Genomic DNA, 19,641 nt, shown 5'->3' on the forward strand with positions numbered 1-19,641 from the left:
AATATTATTCTTCCAATGCATCAGCAGCACAGAAAGATTTTAGCCAATAGTATGCAAATACATTCTCGCAATGACACATTTATTATGATTTCTAGTTTTTAGTACTTTTGCTGGCTCAATAACTGTAAATTTTAAACCCCAAACCACAAATGTTCTATATCGCAGCTTACCAATTCTTAAAGTGGATGTAAACCCTCACAAATACCCAGTGAAGTGAATAGCCTCAGGTGATACACAGAGATTAAACAAATCCTCCTACATAATTTTTGTTTATCTCCAGTCTTCTCTTTTCTACATCCGTTCAAAGTGCTGAATTTAGATAAAATCCTTCTTCATCTGTCAGGAGCACAGAGGAGGGGGTGGAGAGCTGCAGTTAGAGCTCTTCTACAGTGTGTGAGAGCTGATTGGAGGAAAGGGACACACCCCCTTCACACACAGCACAGGATTGATGGAAGGATGCATCAGTTGCATTCTGAATAGACAAGCTGTGCTATGCTCTCCTCCCCATTACAAATTTATGCCAAAAAGTGTTGGGAAAACTTGTCAAAAGTGACTCATAACTGATAACAGAAGAACGAAGCACCAGAGAGAAACACACTTAGAGCTTTGGAGATAGACAAGTAAACACTACAGATATATGTGCTTTGTTCAGATTTCATAACTGAGGTTTACAACCACTTTAAATGTATTGGCTACATATGTTTTCTTTTTTTTAGGCATTTTTTAGGCATTTTTCCTTCATTTTGACCTGGTGATTTGGCCACTAACACACTTCCTGTCTTAAGGTGTTTCCAATCTGGACAGAGGAGCAATAGACACACCTTTGGACAGCAGCATTGCCAACCTGGAGAGATGACAGTGTTAGGTGAACTAATAGATTTAGATGGATGTGACTAACAAATTAAAGCCGAACTCCAGCTAACACTTTTTAAAGCGGAGGTCCACCCTAAAATAAAAAATTACATTAAAACTTTCCAAAAAATATCTAAAAAAATTTGAAAAAAAAAATCCCCATTTTTTTACTTACCAGAAATGCCTATTGCTAGGCAGTCTTCCTAATCTGCCTCTTCCTATTCCACGGCACTGTTCCGTCACTTCCTCCTCTTCAGCGAGCTGCCCCGTTGTCTTCTGGGACATGTGTGTGTGTCCCAGAAAACAACAGGGCCATTCATAAAGCGCCGCGCGACTCGTGCATGTGCAGGAGGAAACGGGCAGTGAAGCCGCAAAGCTCCACTGTCTGTTTCCCTTAGTTAGGATGGTGGCGCCGGCACCCGATCCAAAGGACGGATCGGCCTCGGTGGGGGGGGGGGCGACATCGTGGGTTCCCTGGACAGGTAAGTGCCCTTATTAAAAGTCAACAGCTACAGTGTTTGTAGTTGCTGACTTTAAGAAAAAAAAAACGGCTGGAACACCCCTTTAAGCAGGTATAGACACATTTTTTTTCCCTTTTGGGATAAAGATTTTTACATAAATTTAAAAAGCTGACCATTATAAGTAGCCCTATCAGTGTTAAATGGCTTGCCTCAACCTTTAATTGCCACTTTTTCTGGACAGCTTTGTCTGTTAAAGGATGTTAAAAAATAACAGACTTACTGGCTGGATCACCTGGTTAAAATTTAGGAAAAAAGTCTAAAAATTCAAATAAATACAGCCACTGCATCTAAGAATCTGGTAAACTACAATGTAATACAGTTTTGATTTTGGGTTTAGATGTGTTATTTAAACCAAAAACCTCACAATATGGAACAAAAGCATATACAGCAGTGCTCCAAGTGATATGATCTTTATGCACTTGTGTAACAGTTAAAGTGACTCTGTCAAGGGAAAAGTATAGGGGGATACCATTGCAAAGAATGCCAGCTACCTGGATATCACACTCATGCTTTGGCTTCTTGGTTTCTTTCTGAGCCTCTGACCTGGAACAAGTATAGAGATAAGGAATTCTGACACTTTTCTGACACTCCAGGTCTATAAGGCTACATGGCATGGGCAACCAGCACCAGTGAGAATGACAGTGGCAGCGATCTGCTGATTCCTGCAGCTGTTTCGGCCACCTGTGTGAGTCCAGCAGCGATCACTGTAGGTAATCGTCAACCCTGCGGACAGCCACTGATAGCTACGGCCCCCGCTGAACTGTCATTAAAAGGTCCAGAACTCAGCAGACACAGCTAGCAGCTCACAGGTGGCTGAAATAGCTGCAGGAATCAGCAGATTCCTGCCACTGTCATTTGCACCAGAGGTAGTTGCCTGTGTGAATGTAGCCACGCTCAGACATACTGAAGCCAAGCAATGCCAGGCAGCAGGCCTGGCAATGGCAATCTCCATGACAAAGTCACTTTAACATAATTTAATTATAACCACAGGTATAAGTAACAAACAGTAACAAAAAGCAATAAATGATAGTCCATAAAAAGTTTAAAATAGCACTGACTAAACCATTAGCCCCAAAAGAATATAAAATGTAGAACCATCCATTTGCAACACAAAATCCAACCACTCCCACGCCCAACTGGCATTGAGGCTGTACCATGATTTCTGAACCAAGCTTAGTATTAGCAATGCCCCAGCCACACCTTTAAGAAAGCATCACCTACACCTATAGGTTTCAGGGCTCTGACCTATTGTCAGAATGATGGTATTAGTGTACACCTCTTCTAGTCTCAAGTATTGTCTCAGTTTTCATCACTAAGCTCTGCTGCTGGCCGGGAGCAGAATGCAGCACAGTGTGTGGGCCAAGGAAACTTTCATCTGCAGTGCAGGTACCAGCTTCACCTAACGGTTTGTGCTATGCTCCCAATATACCAATAAAGCACTTTGCCTGTGAGTATTTTATATTTTGGAAGCTAAAACTCTATTGGATCTCACCATAAGCATTCACATACTTTTCTATACATCATAAAACACACCACGCTCTCCACCCCTGAGTCACCAGAGTTACTTAAAGAGTCTTTTCTATATTTCAAACCTATAGCAGAAGGTTATTTCCTAAATGGAATAAAAAGAGCCTAAAAAAGCTTTTGTCTACAAAAGACATATAAAATACATGAAAATTGGATTATAACTTACCATCATCTATGATGTCCTGTGCGGCCACTGAGTTTGTGTAAACAACCAAGTCAGACAGCGCTCGGCATAATTTCATCGTCTTCCTTCGACGGCCAAGTCTGTTAAGTGGTAGTTGTAGAAAAACTGTTAATAGCAATCAATTACATATTGACATAGGTTGAAAGAAGATGTGCATCTATTGACTTTACCTAATTTTTTAATCTAAATACCAGTTCATTTATTAGAAGGCCAAAATCCTTTGCAATTCATTGTAAAATTTGCTTTAACAAATCCTACCTAACCTCTACCTGGCTAAATACAGTATCTGGTTCAACACACAAAAATGTTACTAACCCAACATCTGACCTTCTTTTAAATCTGCCTTGTGTGTAAACCAGATCTCTTGGGGAAAAGCGTTGTGCAAGAACCTTTTCACAACAGAAGGTTAAATATTTTCATCATGTCAAGACCTTAAGACCCCTTTCACACTGAGGCATTTTTTAGGCGCCTGAAAAATGCCTCCCCTGCATCCCCAGTGTGAAAGCTTGAGTGCTTTCACACTGGGGCAGTGTGCTTGCAGGACGTTAGAAAAAGTCCTGCAAGCAGCATCTTTCGGGAGGTCGAGGAGCAGTGTATAAACTGCTCCTCCACTGCTCCTACTCATTGAATTGAACGGGCACTGGTCCCGAAGCGCCTACAAAGCGCTTTGGCAGCGGCACTACACAGGCGCACTTAACCCTTTATTTGGCTGAATAGCGCCGCTAAAACCAGCAACGTTTTACCGTCAACGCCCGCCCCAGTGTGAAAGCAGCCTAATGCCCCATACACCCGATCAGACATTCCGACAACAAAATCCATGGATTTTCTCCGACGGATGTTGGCTCAAACTTGTCTTGCGTACACACGGTCACACAAATCTTTTTGGAAATTCCAAATGCCAAGAACGCGGTGACGTACAACACGTACGACAAGCCGAGAAAAGTTAAGTTCAATAGCCAGTGCGGCTCTTCTGCTTGATTCCGAGCATGCGTGGAACTTTGTGCGTCGGAATTGTGTACACACAATCGGAATTTACGACAACGGATTTTGTTGTCAGAAAATTTGAGATCCAGGCCTCAAATTTCGTGTGACGGAAATTCCAATGGAAAATGTCCGATGGAGGTGGAGCCTACACACGGTCCGAATTTCCAACAAGCTCCCATCGAACATTTTCCGTCGAAAAATCAGACCGTGTGTACGGGGCAAAAGTCTTCTGTGGTGGCCATAATGTAACAGCAAGACAGGGGATATTCTACACAGGCAATGCTTAGATTTATTATCACAACAGAGAGAAAGATAATAATAACGAATTGGAAATCCTAAAAACAAATGTGCCCAATCAAACAGAAGTGGTGCTCACAGGTTGTAGAGTTAGGCCTAAGCCTACATTGTTTGGGGGACACCAATCACTTTTGGAAAAGTCAGAAATGCACCAAGTACTGTCAAATAATTTTGTGAGAAGGTAGATATGTATGACTTCTTAAGACACTGTTTACATTCTGACAGAATAGATATTTAAGTATTAAAAATAGTTTCTTTTGTGGTGCAATTAGCCTCAGAACCCTCTTCAGAACGTCTTTAAAATACACTCTGAAACATATTGCATACAGAAAAGTACTTTACCATGCAGAATATGTACACAAAATACAGGCTTGATTAACAGAGATACAAAAAAGGTCAGCCCTGCCTGACAAAGAGAGTACCCACTAGTACTCAGTTCACTAGCCTGCATATCAGAGGTTCACAGAGGTCCCCTAATCAAAAGGAAAAAGCAAAAACATGTCACCAGCACACCAAGGATCTCCAGAGGTGGTCCAAAGCCACCCTAATAAAAACGAACCCCTTACTTTAATGAGGAAAGCCTCCTTTGTAAAAAAATAATTCACAAACTAAATCAAACAATACAAATAATGGATGTATATAATTATTTCCACAACTGCATTAGGTTAACATTAGGCCCCTCTCCAAACTCCAATTACATATATTTTGTCTTCCTATAGAAATGCAATAGACTGAAATCATTCCTCTGGCTTCCTTCATGTAACCCTGAATTTATACTACTCATTTCCTCGGTGCCAGATGCGCCACTATAACAAATATGTTTCCTGCACAACAGTATCTGCATATACACAAGTGTTTAGTGTTGAACACCATAATCTGATGTTTCTGCAGCCATATTATAAAAGTGGACTGAAAGAGGAACTGAAACTATTTAGGTAAAACTGTACTGACATTTTTTAAAGTAAAAAGAGATGTATATATTATTATTATTAAGATAATTTAATATAGGATAACTCATTACAATGATTTTGGTTTTCTAAAGAGAGACCACCTCAGTAGTTTCTCTTTAATTGAAATTCTGCATATCATATCAAAGCAACAGAGTGAGAGTTCAGACATCTGACATATTCAGTTTTGTGTGTAATTTAGCCCGGTTAATATGTGAAAATTAGTCTAGAGCATCACCTCCTAAAAACAAACACAAAATAACATATAACACAAGTGAAAATGCATGTACATGTGTTCTACCAAAATCAGGCAAAAACAAATGTCTTTAGATTCTTTCCTGTGTTGCCATCAGATGGTGCTAAGTATCACAGGGTTTCCTATGATACTAAGCACCATCTAGTGACCAAATGTATAAACAGCACTTTATGCTTTCATGCCAAACCATTTATGCAACATGGAAAGAAAAAGTATAGTGGTTTTGCCCTTATTTTGCCTTTATTTATTATGGTCAGGATTAAAAAAAAATTGAATAGTCAAGTGAATATGAAATATTGTGTATTCATATTCTGCAGTTTTATAACCAGCCATGAGATGGAACTCTAATCTCCTTTTCACATTTTCAGCTATTTCAGTGCTAATCTGGCCATAGATGGAGCAATTTTCTTTCTTACAACCTGCGGTTGAAAAATTGCTCAAAAAATCCCCCAATCAACACAGTCAGTGTTGATGGGGGGGATCACTCCCATGGAGCCATTGTGTTCTCTTGGTGGAGAGGAGTTGTCCTGGCTGGAAGAACATATAATGATTACCGCTGGCAATAATCGCATGAAAAATCCGACAGGCTGGTTGTATCCAAGTTGATCGATCAACTTGGGTTCATTCAACCTGCCCATACATGGTTCGAATCTCAGCCGGTCCCTGCTGAACCAGCCGAGATTAGAACCGTCTATGGTCGGCTTTAGTTACACTAAAAATAAAGTCTATCATTTACAGTCCTGTGCAGTGACATATCCTTTATCATAGGGTCCATTGGGAGGATTTTATCGAAGGGAGCTGCAAAGCAGGATCATTTAATAATTGTTTATTGTGCTGTCTCTTTAGATGAACCACAGTTTTCTGAGAATCCTTTGTCATGTAATAAAGGTTTGTTTGTAAAATAAAAATTGTGTGTATGTAAATATACTGTTTAAAAATGTATACAACTAAAATAAAAATGAACCTGATCTACTACAATTACCTTTTAATAATAATTAATGACATGAAACCCCAAGTTCTGGCACACATTTAAAACAGCCTCACCTTTGATATATAATTCTACTACTACCACTCTTACTACTACTATTATTACTACTACCACTAATAATAATAAGATTAATAATAGTTATTATTATTTTTAAAAATAGTAGTAGTGGTAGTAGTAGTAGTAGTAGTAATAGTATTGTTTCAGCAACAAATATATATCATTTATATTTCAAATTTAAAATGAGTCCTATAGGAATCTGTAGTGGTACATTCATTTAGTTACGCAGTACATTAACTCCTCCCGCTGAAGCCCCATGATCATCATCAAAAGTAATTTAGCCAACTGAGAAAAAGAGAGAATTGTAGTGGCACATGAAGTGTTACAATTATCATGCCTGTTTCCCCCTCCCAGGAGTGAAGTTGCAGCCTTCCAGCATTGTGATCTTTAATGGAAACACAGACCAGATGCTCTGGTATGGGAGCTCAGAGTGAGCTGAGAGAACAACTTGAATGACTTAGGTACTTCTGCAAAGAATTATGAGGATGAACTGCTTGACAGTGCCTGCAGCTACTAAGGTCAGTAAGCACTGCTTTAATTAATAAATGAATCTGATTGTTAGAAATACATGAATATTTTAATGTTTATAGCCAGTTTACTTTATTGCTTGCAAGAGAGCCAAGAGGAAAGAAAATCTCTTGGCCTCCACTCACTTGATTTAGCACATTTCGTTTATTGAACAAATGCTCATACAGACATTTGATTATGGTACATGTCACAGTTGGTGAACAGTAAAACTGGCCCTGACACTGGTAAATCCTTTTGGTTTATAGTAAATCAGCATATAATTTATTAATTGTGTTAAATTCATTGTGTTAAAAGCCGGGGGAGATTAAATAATGCATACATGTCTTCCTTGCTGGCTCTTCTGACTTTGGCTTTTAGTTTAGGGATTTGGAGGAGCAGCTTAAGAATTCTACATCAGTGCTGACACCTGTAAAAGACTACTAGCTAAAAAAAAAGTAGAATAGATTTAAGAGAAGGACATTTAGTCAAGTTGTCACTGTAAAGTTAAAAAATGCATTACAAATACCATAAAAAAAAAACAATTTAGAAAACTGAAGTGGCACCGCCAGCCGACTAGTATTCTCGGCTATATGCCACGTAGCCATGGAGTTTTAATCAGCCCACTGCATAAGGAGTCTTGCTCTGCTTGCTGCATTGTTATGAATTTGTGATGGTATGAAAATATCAAAAAAGGGATTGAGACCAGCTCACAATGACTGCAAAAGGCAAATGGAGCAAGTCATTAAGATTTCACTGCCAGAGATAAGAAACCAAACTCGACTAATTGATGTCTACCCAGAAGTGAAATATCCATTAAGAGTGGAGAAGCACTCTAAATCAGTTGATAATTGTTTATATTCCTCCTATGTTTGCTGCACTGTTACTTTTTACTATTATACACACTTAAAGTACAATAAAGTCACATATTTTATTATTGGTATGCAGTCAATGCTCCACTTAACAATGCTTATGAACATTTACAAGTAAGTCTGCAGAGTTATATTTTAAAAACTGAACTCTAGGATGGGCAAACACAGTCTTAATATAAGAGGCATGTGAATTCTTACTTGAATCTGTGTGCTTTCTGCTGTTCTTCCAGATCTGTACAATAATCCACAGTGAAACTTGGCCTTTGTGTAGAAGCTTTCTGTACTACAGGCTGGTCTTTGCTGCTCTCTTTTATTAGTCATTATGAGTACAAGGCTGCATTATGAGTAGCCTTGTAACTATCCACCTGACTTCTGCTTGTAGTGGGAGGATCTGTTGAGTCTCTCCTACAACTCTTCTTTCCACTTCGTTTACAAGTTAATTTCTGATTTGGCAAGGAATTTGGTGCACAAAGTGTAGATTAATATATTCTGTGGCTACTGACTACTGTGGCTACTATTTTACCACTTCAGTTATGGAATATAGACAAATGGCAGCCATGTGAACACTACGAGCAATCACAGCGATTCCATGACAATTCTACACATTGAATGCCTTTCGTACTTAACCAATGATTTTGTACTATTGTAATGATCTCTGTGATTGGTCACAATATCACATGATACAGACAGGGCCAAGCACAGCACATCTGTACCACGTGATAGATTTGAACAATCACAGCTATCACATTATTACTGTGAATAAATGTATGCCATTTATAAAAAAAAATTGCTTATAACAGTGATCATCACTGTTATAAGCAATCATAGTGTAAAAAAAAATCCTGGCCACTTCCCCAGAGTAATACAGTGTCATTATGGTAAGACTGTATGAAATTAAAGTGCAGCGCTGTGAATGTGCAAAAAGGCAAATAAAGTGTCAGTGCAACACTATAGGTGTATCAAATGTACAGAGATGATGAAATATACCTGTATAAACAAAAAACATATATGTATATAAACATAATACAGTGCAAATGTACCAACGAGAAAAGTCTCAATATCCACCAATCTTATTCAAAAGTAAATGCCCATAATAAAATGAGTCCATGTAAATAGATGTGACTTCTAGGTTGAAGACAGTTCAGGGATGATATGAATATGTGCCGTCTGCATCAGTTTAGAAAAACCACCATGGAAAGAGTGCACCATTGACTGTGCGACCACCACCAGCCGAGATAATAGGGTACTCTTACCAAATCATGTGGACCCGCAGCCAGCGGCAGGGAGTCAATCAAGTGTAGAAACTGGCAAAGTAGTCACTTCACAGGAACCAGCCCAAGGGACAAACAGCAACACTGTCTCAATACCAAAAAGAATTAGGCCGTTCTCTCTGGAAAACTTTCAGAGAAAACGGCCTAATGCTTTTTCATCTCTCACGCTGGTTCCTGCGAAGTGCCTCATTTGCCAGTTTCTACGCTTGATTGACTCCCTGCCACTGGCTGGGGGTCCACATGATTTGGTAAGAGTACCCTATTATCTCGGTTGTTGGTCACACAGTCGATGGTGCACTCTTTCCATGGTGGTTTTTCTTCACAGATGCAGATCGCACATATTCATTTCATCTCTGAACTGTCTTCAACCTAGAATTCATTTTATTATGGGCATTAACTTTTGAATAAGATTGGTGGACGTTGAGATTTTTCTCGTTGGCAAAATTTGCATTGTATTATGTTTAGATACTGTACGTATATGTTTTTGTTTATAAAGGTGTATCTTATCCCTGTACATTTGATATACCTATAGTGTTGCACTGACACTTTATGTAAAAAAAAAATGTTAAAAAAAAGAAAAAAGTTTAAAAATGTTGACTTTTTTTATATACTGTTAACAGTCAGTGTGCCTGATCACTGCTAAACTAGTCATATGATGATGGTGTACTGCACTCACGGATGAAAAATAGACAATAATGCATCTCAATGGAAAAACTGATGTAAATGGATGATCATCCATTTATATCTGTTACCATCCACTTCCGTCAACATCCATTTTTTGGAACGGATCAAAGCCCTATTTCTCTTCTGTTAAAATAAATAGATCGGACGATAATGGATGTAAACTGACAAAAGGTCCATTTTTGCATGAAAGAATGGCTGCGAGACTCAAGTGGTTAAGGATTCTAGCTGCCAGATGTCAAAAACTGATAAAAAACAGATGAACAACGGATGACAAACTGATGTCAAATTTATACGTTTTTTGTTTGAAAAAAAGTAACTAAACTGATGAGTTTATCTATCTTTTCAATATCTCAAGATTTCGCTGTATATTACTACAAAGAATCTACAATAGGACTTGTGATATAGCATTTGCTGTTCCAAGGTTTTCCAAACATATTCCTGCCTGGCAGTAAAGACACTGGCATGTGGATCAAGGCTTTCCCTCTCTCCAAAGCTGATACATTTGATCTGGGTGGGACTTTGTCCTTGAAGTCCCTAGTGTCAGTGTGTGAATCGATGAATGCCAACTACTATTGCTGTGAGACCACCAAAAGATGATGTTCAAAACAATATAGCAGAATAAATGTCATACTTTATAAAGTAAGAACACCAAATTGAACTGTTACTCTAGGCCCAATTTTGGATTTTGTGTTTGATTCATTGTGTAAGCAGGGCTGCATTTCTATCATTGAAGCCTGTTAGCACGCAACCTTCAGCACTCAAAGAAACACCCCTCTGTTAAGGTCATCTCTTTCATACAGAACATCTTCCTGTTTTACTGCTCTTAACCTAATTTAGAACATTGTGAAAACGTATAAACAAACTATAAAGTGCTTGTACTTCCACTAAAAGTACAAGCAAAAATGCATGACTGAGAACTATACAGGAAAAAGCTGCTGATTGAATCACTCATAGGTACAGGCCTATTGGCAATTCCAACCTTGTTCTGGAGAATGTTAAGTGCATAGACTGCAATCCACCAATATGTCAACACATAAAGTTGTATGGGCTTTCTAACATATACAAAGGACAATGGATACTATATGGTGCTCTTGGATGCTATCTTACCTGTAATGGGCGTTTTCAAAATCTTCTTCTCCACCAATCCAAGCACAAGTAAGTAAGATGCCATATGTAGCTTGGCTCCACCTACAGCAATTAGGAGGCAAGGTATTGAATCTCCCTGCCTGCCCCATTTCATATCCAATACTTTTTAACAGTCATGAAAGAGTTACAGTGCACAATGGTTGTCAACAAATACAGAAAACAAAGCCGGACTGGTGGAAAATGATTACTGAACAAATCAATTGGATTTTGAGCTCCTAACCTACATTATGGCTGATACTAGGCTGGATGAACACAAATAAAATGTAATCAATTCTCATTCTCTACCAGTCAGCAGAGGTGAGGAAGATGAATTAGGAGTGGAGAAATGTATTGCATGTACGTGGCTTGTCTACAGCATCAGAGAAGCAGGCACTTTGCACATTCCACTGATGAAAACCAACACAACATGATCAAAATTTGAAAAGTCTTCTGATACTGTGTCGTGCCCCTAGATCAGATGGTGATGGAATAGCGGTCACTGTCATTGACATGACAAGGATTCCGTGCATGTTTTATACACTTGTTAGATATTTGCGGTCTAATCAGGTGACATGCCTAAATTCCTGACACTCCTATAATGTGAAGCTGGTCCCTGACATAGATGAGGTGAGACCTTTCAGGGCTAAAACAAATTGACTTCACTGTCAGAGGTTTACAGATTAAATATGAACGATCAAATAATATATATTTGCCAGATGAAAATGTATGGCTTGACCTTATATATGTCTTTGCTTAATTCCATTTTTGTGGCAACTACATAAAAAGTTTCTTAGCCAACATATAGTCTTTTAAAAGTCATAAAATTACCTTTCAGTTAAGCTAGGGTAATTACTTGAAATTGATCTGTATATTGAGTTTACACGCAGCAAGTGAATGCTGAAATGAGGTTTGTACTTCACTGGGATTTCTGCTCTGTGCTTGTTGGTTTACAGAAGTGAGTTAATTCCCGGTGTAGGAGAAAAGAGTCAAGGCAGGGACAAGGATTTTGCAGATTTACAGGCTGTGAAAAGTGTTGCCATTGTCCTTATAGCATGCAGCAATGTAACAGAAACGGGGTGGACAAATCAAAAAAGTATCTGCATTAGTTTATGCAATGTTGTCCAGAAAACTATTTCACATACTGTATGCATTTTTACTATTTTTTAACTGTATTTCAATTTGCGGGATCTAATTTTTTAACTCCCGGACCAGAAGAGGAATATAGGTTACAGTAAAAATGATTGCTGATGTTTACATTAGGCAATAACAAGACCCCCCTCCCCCACATACCTACAGTTGCCAAAAAATTGACATAGGAGGGCACACCAATTTGGGCCCGACAGCATGGGCATGCCCTCCAGGATTTATTTTTAAAAAAAAGGTTAAGGTTTCTTAAGGAATTAAAATCATAATGGGCAGAAAAACATGGATCTGTGATGTTCAGGAAATTTCTGGAATGTCCCGTGATCAATTGGAAAGTTCCAGAACCATGGGGCTCATTATATAAAGGGGCTCCACTAAGGGATTTGGCTAGCTGGTCAGTGTCGGCGCAACAAGCTCCCCACCCTCCCTCCCTTGTTGCAAGGCATGTTATATGCTATTGTCACCCTTTATATTTAAAGGGGGACTCGTGATTATATTTATTCAGTGGAGCTCAAGTCCTTAAAGACTGAGCTATCAGAGGCTTATTTGTTAAGAAAATGTAAGATTTATTATTTATCAACAATTTATTAATATGCTGTTATTATTTATTTATTTAATTACACCAACCTACTGTGGCCAATTTTATGCCATCAAATTGGTGTGTGTCTTTATTCATTTATTTAGTTCGTTCCCATATGAATTTTTTTTTTTGGCCTAAGCAGCACAAGAAGTGGTCTAAACCCATCAAGTGATCAATGAGCAAGATAGAAATAGAATGGGTCAGGCATAAAGAAAAAAATAATAGGCCCCAAACCTTATCCTACTCCTTAAAGTGTATGTAATGCCAAACTGTTTATTTTTTTAGATTTAGATGAGCCAAGGGTTAAGCTCTTATGCCCTGTACACACGGTCGGACATTGATCGGACATTCCGACAACAAAATCCTAGGATTTTTTCTGATGGATGTTGGCTCAAACTTGTCTTGCATACACACGGTCACACAAAGTTGTCGGAAAATCCGATCGTTCTAAACGCGGTGACGTAAAACACGTACATCGGGACTATTAATGGGGCAGTAGCCAATAGCTTTCGTCTCTTAATTTATTCTGAGCATGCATGGCACTTTGTGCGTCGGATTTGTGTACACACGATCGGAATTTCCGACAACAGATTTTGTTGTTGGAAAATTTTATATCAAGCTCTCAAACTTTGTGTGTCGGAAATTCCGATGGAAAATGTGTGATGGAGCCCACACATTTCCGACAACAAGGTCCTATCACACATTTTCCGTCGGAAAATCCAACCGTGTGTACAGGGCATTATAGTTGCTGTCTGTGTTCTGCTGGGGAGATTTACCTTCATTTCCTGTCCTGAAGGGGCAACAGGAACTGAGAGGAAACCTAGCCAAAGTGAACTGAATTCCCATCTGAGAGAGTTTTGAGAGTTGTCACATGAATAGGTGTCCAAAGACTAAAATGTTGGATTTCCCAATTCACTTTACAGTGGTTACTGCTGCAATGCGGTAAATCTCCTCAGCAGAGAAACAAACAGTAATACCAACTTGACATAGGGTTCAACCCTTCCCCACTCAACCAAAATAAAAAACCTTTAAATACACTTTAAAGAAGAACGATTAAACTTAATTTTAAGTGCCTTGCAAATCCTTGTTCATTCCACCAGTAAAGTCCATGTAGGATATGCGTGAGATGTTACAGGAGGTGTGGCTACCAGGGATCTCACAAATAATTCATAAGTCTAGGACCTGTCAATCAACAACTGGCCACACCTACCCCTGCCTGCTGCTTCCTGGATCAGTAGCACTGCCTTCCAAATGAAGGCGGATTTGGTTCAGTTATTGAAGGTAAAAGGTTTTTTTTACGTTATAAGATTTGTGCACCACAAAGTAACTGGATTTGGTACTTGTTTAGATAGTAAACCATTTGGCACATACTGCTTTAGTTTTCTTTGAAATGTACACATACTAAATTTTAATTTCTTCACTGCAATGTTTTTTCTATGTACATTTATCTCTTTTTATATGGAAGACTTTATGCTCAGAGGGGCCCTCTCTATGAGCCCTTTTGATTTTGGTATGTTTCACTTTTTTATTGCATGTCATCATCTCACCTTATTGTTCCCTTGTCATATGATCACAAAAAGCCAACTTTAAAAATCTCGACCATCGGATGATTTTTAATAATTATGCAGCTAAAGAAAATGGCAAGATGCGCTAAATTTGTAATTTTTTAATTAAAGTGTATCAAAACCCAAGAAGAAAAACTCAGTATACTGTAACTTTCCAGTCCTTGGGATGTGGTGGCTGCATTTTTTTCTTTACGACACTCACTCAGTGTACGGTATTTATGGAGGAACTGCGCTGCCAAACTATAGTGCTTTATTAAAACTTTATGAAAACTCTTGATTTAAACTGGATGGCATCTCCCTCTTTCCTTATCTTCATAACACAGAATGGAGGTGTTGTATAGTCCACAAAGGTGAACTTGGCAGGGCTGATGACATTCCTTGAGAATTTAGTGCAACAGTGTGCATAGGGACATATATGATATGATACTATAATCTCGTTTTTTTTTTTTTGCTTAAAAATAGCAAACATGCTATCTTACCTGATCTGTGCAGTGGTTTTGCCTAGCCTAAAGCCAAGCCGCTGCTCAGTGTATCCATTCAGACACAGAGCCATGGTGCGGACCCATCACCCCTCTCTCCTCATGGACTCACTGACTTTGATTGACAACAGTGGGAGCTGATGACAGCCACTGCTATGTTTTAGCCAATCAGGAGGGAGAGTCCCGAGCAGCCGAGTCTCTTGTGCAACATCGCTGGATCCAGATGGGCTCAGATAAGTATTAGGGGAGCTGAGGGGGGCAGCTGCACACAGAAGATTTTTTTTCATCTAATGCATTAAGATAAAAAACCTTCTGCCTTTACAACCACTTTGGGACCTTGATGGATTTCTGATAACATCAACAGGTGTTTTTTTGTACTTGCACAGTTTTTAAAAACACAGAATGTGGGGAAATGTGATTGTATATGGATAAATGTACTGAATATGCTTTAAAAAAATACCTAGATATACACACGCTGCTGTGTTTTAGCCAATCAGGAAGGTGAGTCCCGAGCAGCCGAGTCTCTTGTGCAATATCGCTGGATCCAGATGGGCTCAGATAAATATTAGGGGGGCTGATGCACACAGAAGGTTTTTTTATCCTAATGTAAAGAACGCATTAAGATAGAAAACCTTCTGCCTTTACAATCACTTTAGGACCTTGATGGATTTCTGATAGCATCAACAAGTGTTTTTCTGTACTTGCAGAGTTTTTAAAAACACAGAATGTGGGGAAATGTGATTGTATATGAATAAATGTACTGAATATGCTTTTAAAAAAATACCTACAGTGTAAAGCATACAAAAAAAATACCTACAATGTAAAGCTTAATTTCTCCCACTAGTATATACTGTATATGGTATGCAGGCTATGTTTTGAAGGAGAAAGCGAAGCAAGTTTTTAGAAGATACTAGCTTTCATAATCCTTTTGCTGATTCTATTATGTTCTAATTCTATTATGTTATTGAAGACTTACCAAAAAGAACATTTTGTGTGACCAAGGCAGCTGTGGGATTAGCTGATGAATGAAAATTTAGAAATTGTGGAACTCTATGGTTTTCCTCTAATATCCTATGTCTCTACACCAATAATTGTCAAAATTTGAGGCTTTAATATAAATGGGTTTAATGAAAAGTGGCTCCTCAACAGTATATGGAGGTTTAAGCTATTTTAAGAGACAAGCTCTTAAAACAAGACCTAATCTAAAATGGTGAAAATCATCCGCCATTGACAGAAAGACAGGAAATGTTTTTTTTGGGGGTTTTTTTTACAGTATCAAAGCACTACTAAGTAACTTAATTGATATTTGTGAGACTACCAATGCAAGCTTACAGTATATCTTGGCTAGTATGGTAAGTCAGAAAAACACAAAGAAAAAAAGTGAAAAGACATACAAGACAACATGACAACATGAAGGGATTGGCTATTTATTTAGGCACATGTTACCTATCCCTGTGTCTGCATTGCTTTAGTTGTTATATTCAGTATATACTGATCGTATCAGTTTCGTTAACAGAACACAGCTTGTAAGGAATTATCAATGGAAGCAGAGCTTAGCTTAGACCAAGATCAGGTGTTAAATAATACAGTAGATATCTTCTTTTGCAAGTGACAGCAATTTGTGAGTCATATTTGTATTAAAAGAATAGTGTTTGTAAGATGCTTATCACTAATAGACCTTTCATACTATGTCATACTCTCAATGTAACCAGTACTTTTTGGTGCTTCATCATTGTTACAGTATTCTGTATTTTTCCTATTTGTTACCATGTAATTGGAAGATTTCTGGCTTTGTTGCCCTTTCTGTGTATTGTACCCAATGCTTGCAAATAAATAGTTTGTAAAAAAAATAATAATAATAATAAATTGTGTGAGTATATACTGTATATTTACACCGGTCAGCCATAACATTAAGACCACCCACTATAACATGACCACTCACCTAATATTGAGTAGATCACCCTTTTACCACCAAAACAGTCCTGACATAACATGGTCTCCTTGGACCTCTGAAGGCATGTTGTAGTATCTGGCACCAAGCCATCAGTAGCAAACCCTTTAAGCCCTGTAAGCTGACTTTTGCCCATTATAGCACGTTTGGCTGTGGACACAGGTCACCATGGGCACACCGACCAGTCTGCGGCTAGGCAGCCCCATACACAACAAACTACAATGAACTGTGTGCTCTGACAGCTTTCTATTGGAAATAGCATTACCTTTTTCAAAAATTTGAGCTACAGTAGCTCTTCTATTGGATCCAACTACACAGGCCCGCCTTCGCTCGCCCATGCATCAATGAGCTTTGTTTGTTTTTTGTTTTAATATTTAACATGAATTATTTTTGATTAATTGGATTTGAGAGCTGAACATTGATTTGATAGGCATGTGCTGAATGATGCCTGAATAAGCATGATGATTACAGTGCTACAGATGCAATGGAATGAGTGATATGAAATGAAAACCAAGGATCTCAAAATACAGCAAACGGATTACAGTTACATGTCATATTCTAAAAAGCTCATGCAGTGAAAATGCACAGCAGTTAAATTAACATGGTTTACTTATTTTGTGTTATCCACATGTCACGCATTCTTAAAGCAATTTTCTGACCCACTTCATTGGCACAATAACTTACACTGAATAAAATACATTTTGAATTTCAGTGGTACTGATCATATAAAGGCAAACTAACCCAATATTTCTAAATTCCTCTCATGATTTATCTTGTGTGCTTCAAAAGAAGTATATATAGAGGTGAATATTTTTAAAACTCATAAAGGTAAAATATCTGAGCACTGCCTGTGAATTTTCCATGGTATTTGTATTTTCTAACTTACTGTACTGCCCATATCACACTAAATAAAATTATACAAATTTGTAATTACTGACTTCCTTATGATATAGTTTGTAGCACAAAACAACAGGCAAAACAGCTGTTCACTTTGCAAGATAATTTCCCTTAATTAAGTGAATTGGATGACTTCCATCACCCAATCATGTGCAAGCAAAAATATTGTTTTTTGCTTTTTTTTTAATGTTTTTGTTTTCTTGTACGAGATAGGATATTTTTTGCAAAGTGAGCTTTCTTTATGTTCACTAGACTAAAGGAAAATTTCCTTTAAAAGTGAACAGTATACATGTCTTTAGTAATTTAACTGCTATGACTCTTTGTTCCCCTACCCTCAATTTACCTGTCTGTCTGTGCCCCCCAGAATCTTACATGGGAACTATTCTAAAGCAGTTGGAATGAGTTGATAATGAAGAAATAATTGGCCTGCAATTTAAATCATAAGAGACTCTATTGGCCATCTTACCATACAGAGCAGGGGGATCATAACCTGTTCTTAATATACATTTAATAAGCACAGGGACAGTATTTATTTTAACCTTTGCTATTGAATGTCTCTGGGAAATCATTATTTAGGGAAAGTGAAATACAGGAACAAAAAACAATACATATAAATACAAAAGATAAAAAGGTAATGATAGCTCCTAAGTAAAGAGCAATTTTGAGCTTAGTGTCTCTTTGTCTTAATTAATGGAAGGATGGCATTGTAAAACAGTATGATCTTTAATAATTTACCCAGCAGAGAAAAAGCTTTGTGCTTTTACAACAAGGCTGGATATCATACTTGAACTAAGGTCAACAGTCTTGGAGAGCTAATGATAGGTAATGAGTAACATACATTATTAAAAGCATGAGCAAATAAGTCAAGTGCAAGAACACAATCACAGTGCTGCATTCTGGGATTCCAAATATTAATACTGACCTGTTCATCTTTTCAGATTCCCTTGGAGAAGAATCTTCTTCTTCATCAGTGCTGCAAGATTTTGACCTGGATTTTGAGGTTCGCTGGAGGAAAAGCCATACAAAAAATTTAATTGGAAAAGTACAAAAAAAATATGCATATCTATTTCAATAAAAAGAAAAACTGATGCTGTATACTTCTGTAAATATAGTCAAATATTTCTTTTAACACTAGGGGAAAAAAATCAAAATAAAAGATAACAATGCAATTCATGGGTTGGTCCACACAGGACTAGACCTAAATAATCATTTTGCTTATGGAAGGTACTTGAAGGGAATTTAACAGTTTGCTATAGATTGTAAATCATAGTGAGATGAGAGCTAGTACACTTTGACGTGTGGGTGCAAGAAAATGGATTGTTTTTACTTTTTTTATATTTTTACTTTTTTTATATATACTTTCTAATGATAGCCCAAATCTACAATGTGCGTTAAAGTGTAACTAAAGGCAAAACTTTATTTTTGGATAGAGTGGGGAGAGATTGGAACACCTGTCACTTTTTATTTCTGTCTGTGCCGCGATAGGGAGATTCTCAATTTGACCTGTTTACCATATCATTGAAAGCGAAAGTAAAATAAAATGTCAAATTTGGGTTGACACAGAAAAAGTAATAGAAGGGAAACCTTTCAATGTGGACACTAGTTCTGGTAACACCCTAGGATTCCCTTATTTTGGAGGGATTTCCTTGCACTTCCTGTTTTGGCTATGGGACAGGAAGTGAAAGGTAATCTCCCCTATGGGACACAGAAAAAACATTGACGGGGTTAAAACCCTCCCTTACTGTATCCAAAATGAAAAAAAAAAAGTTTTGCCTTTAGTTACACTTTAATGTAGAACACCACAACCATGTTTACTTTACATGATAAAATAATCATGAATATGTAGTTCTGTCTCTCTCGAGTTCTGTTTAAACCCAAATCAACCTTTATGTGCACTAAAACAATTACCATAACTAAAATCAACTTTAAACATTTTGCAGTGGTAGAGTGGGGAAAG

At 37.9% G+C, this 19,641-nt stretch overlaps 1 protein-coding gene across 6 annotated transcripts in view; it reads right to left on the minus strand.

Moving 5' to 3' along the window:
* PLCH1 (phospholipase C eta 1) overlaps positions 1–19,641 on the minus strand; it is a 392,590-nt gene that overhangs the window by 46,262 nt on the left and 326,687 nt on the right. For 4 of the 6 annotated variants that reach the window (XM_073626065.1, XM_073626066.1, XM_073626067.1 and 1 more), the window contains 3 exons: positions 18,607–18,689; positions 11,052–11,132; positions 3,067–3,164 (listed from right to left, as the gene is read on the minus strand). In XM_073626065.1, coding sequence (XP_073482166.1) covers positions 3,067–3,164; positions 11,052–11,132; positions 18,607–18,689 — 262 coding nt within the window. The remainder of the gene's footprint in view (positions 1–3,066; positions 3,165–11,051; positions 11,133–18,606; positions 18,690–19,641) is intronic. The other 2 variants (XM_073626069.1, XM_073626068.1) reach the window with 1 other exon arrangement.

This window comes from Aquarana catesbeiana, linkage group LG04 (genome assembly GCF_042186555.1).
Source record: "Aquarana catesbeiana isolate 2022-GZ linkage group LG04, ASM4218655v1, whole genome shotgun sequence".
Taxonomy (NCBI): Eukaryota; Metazoa; Chordata; class Amphibia; order Anura; family Ranidae; genus Aquarana; species Aquarana catesbeiana.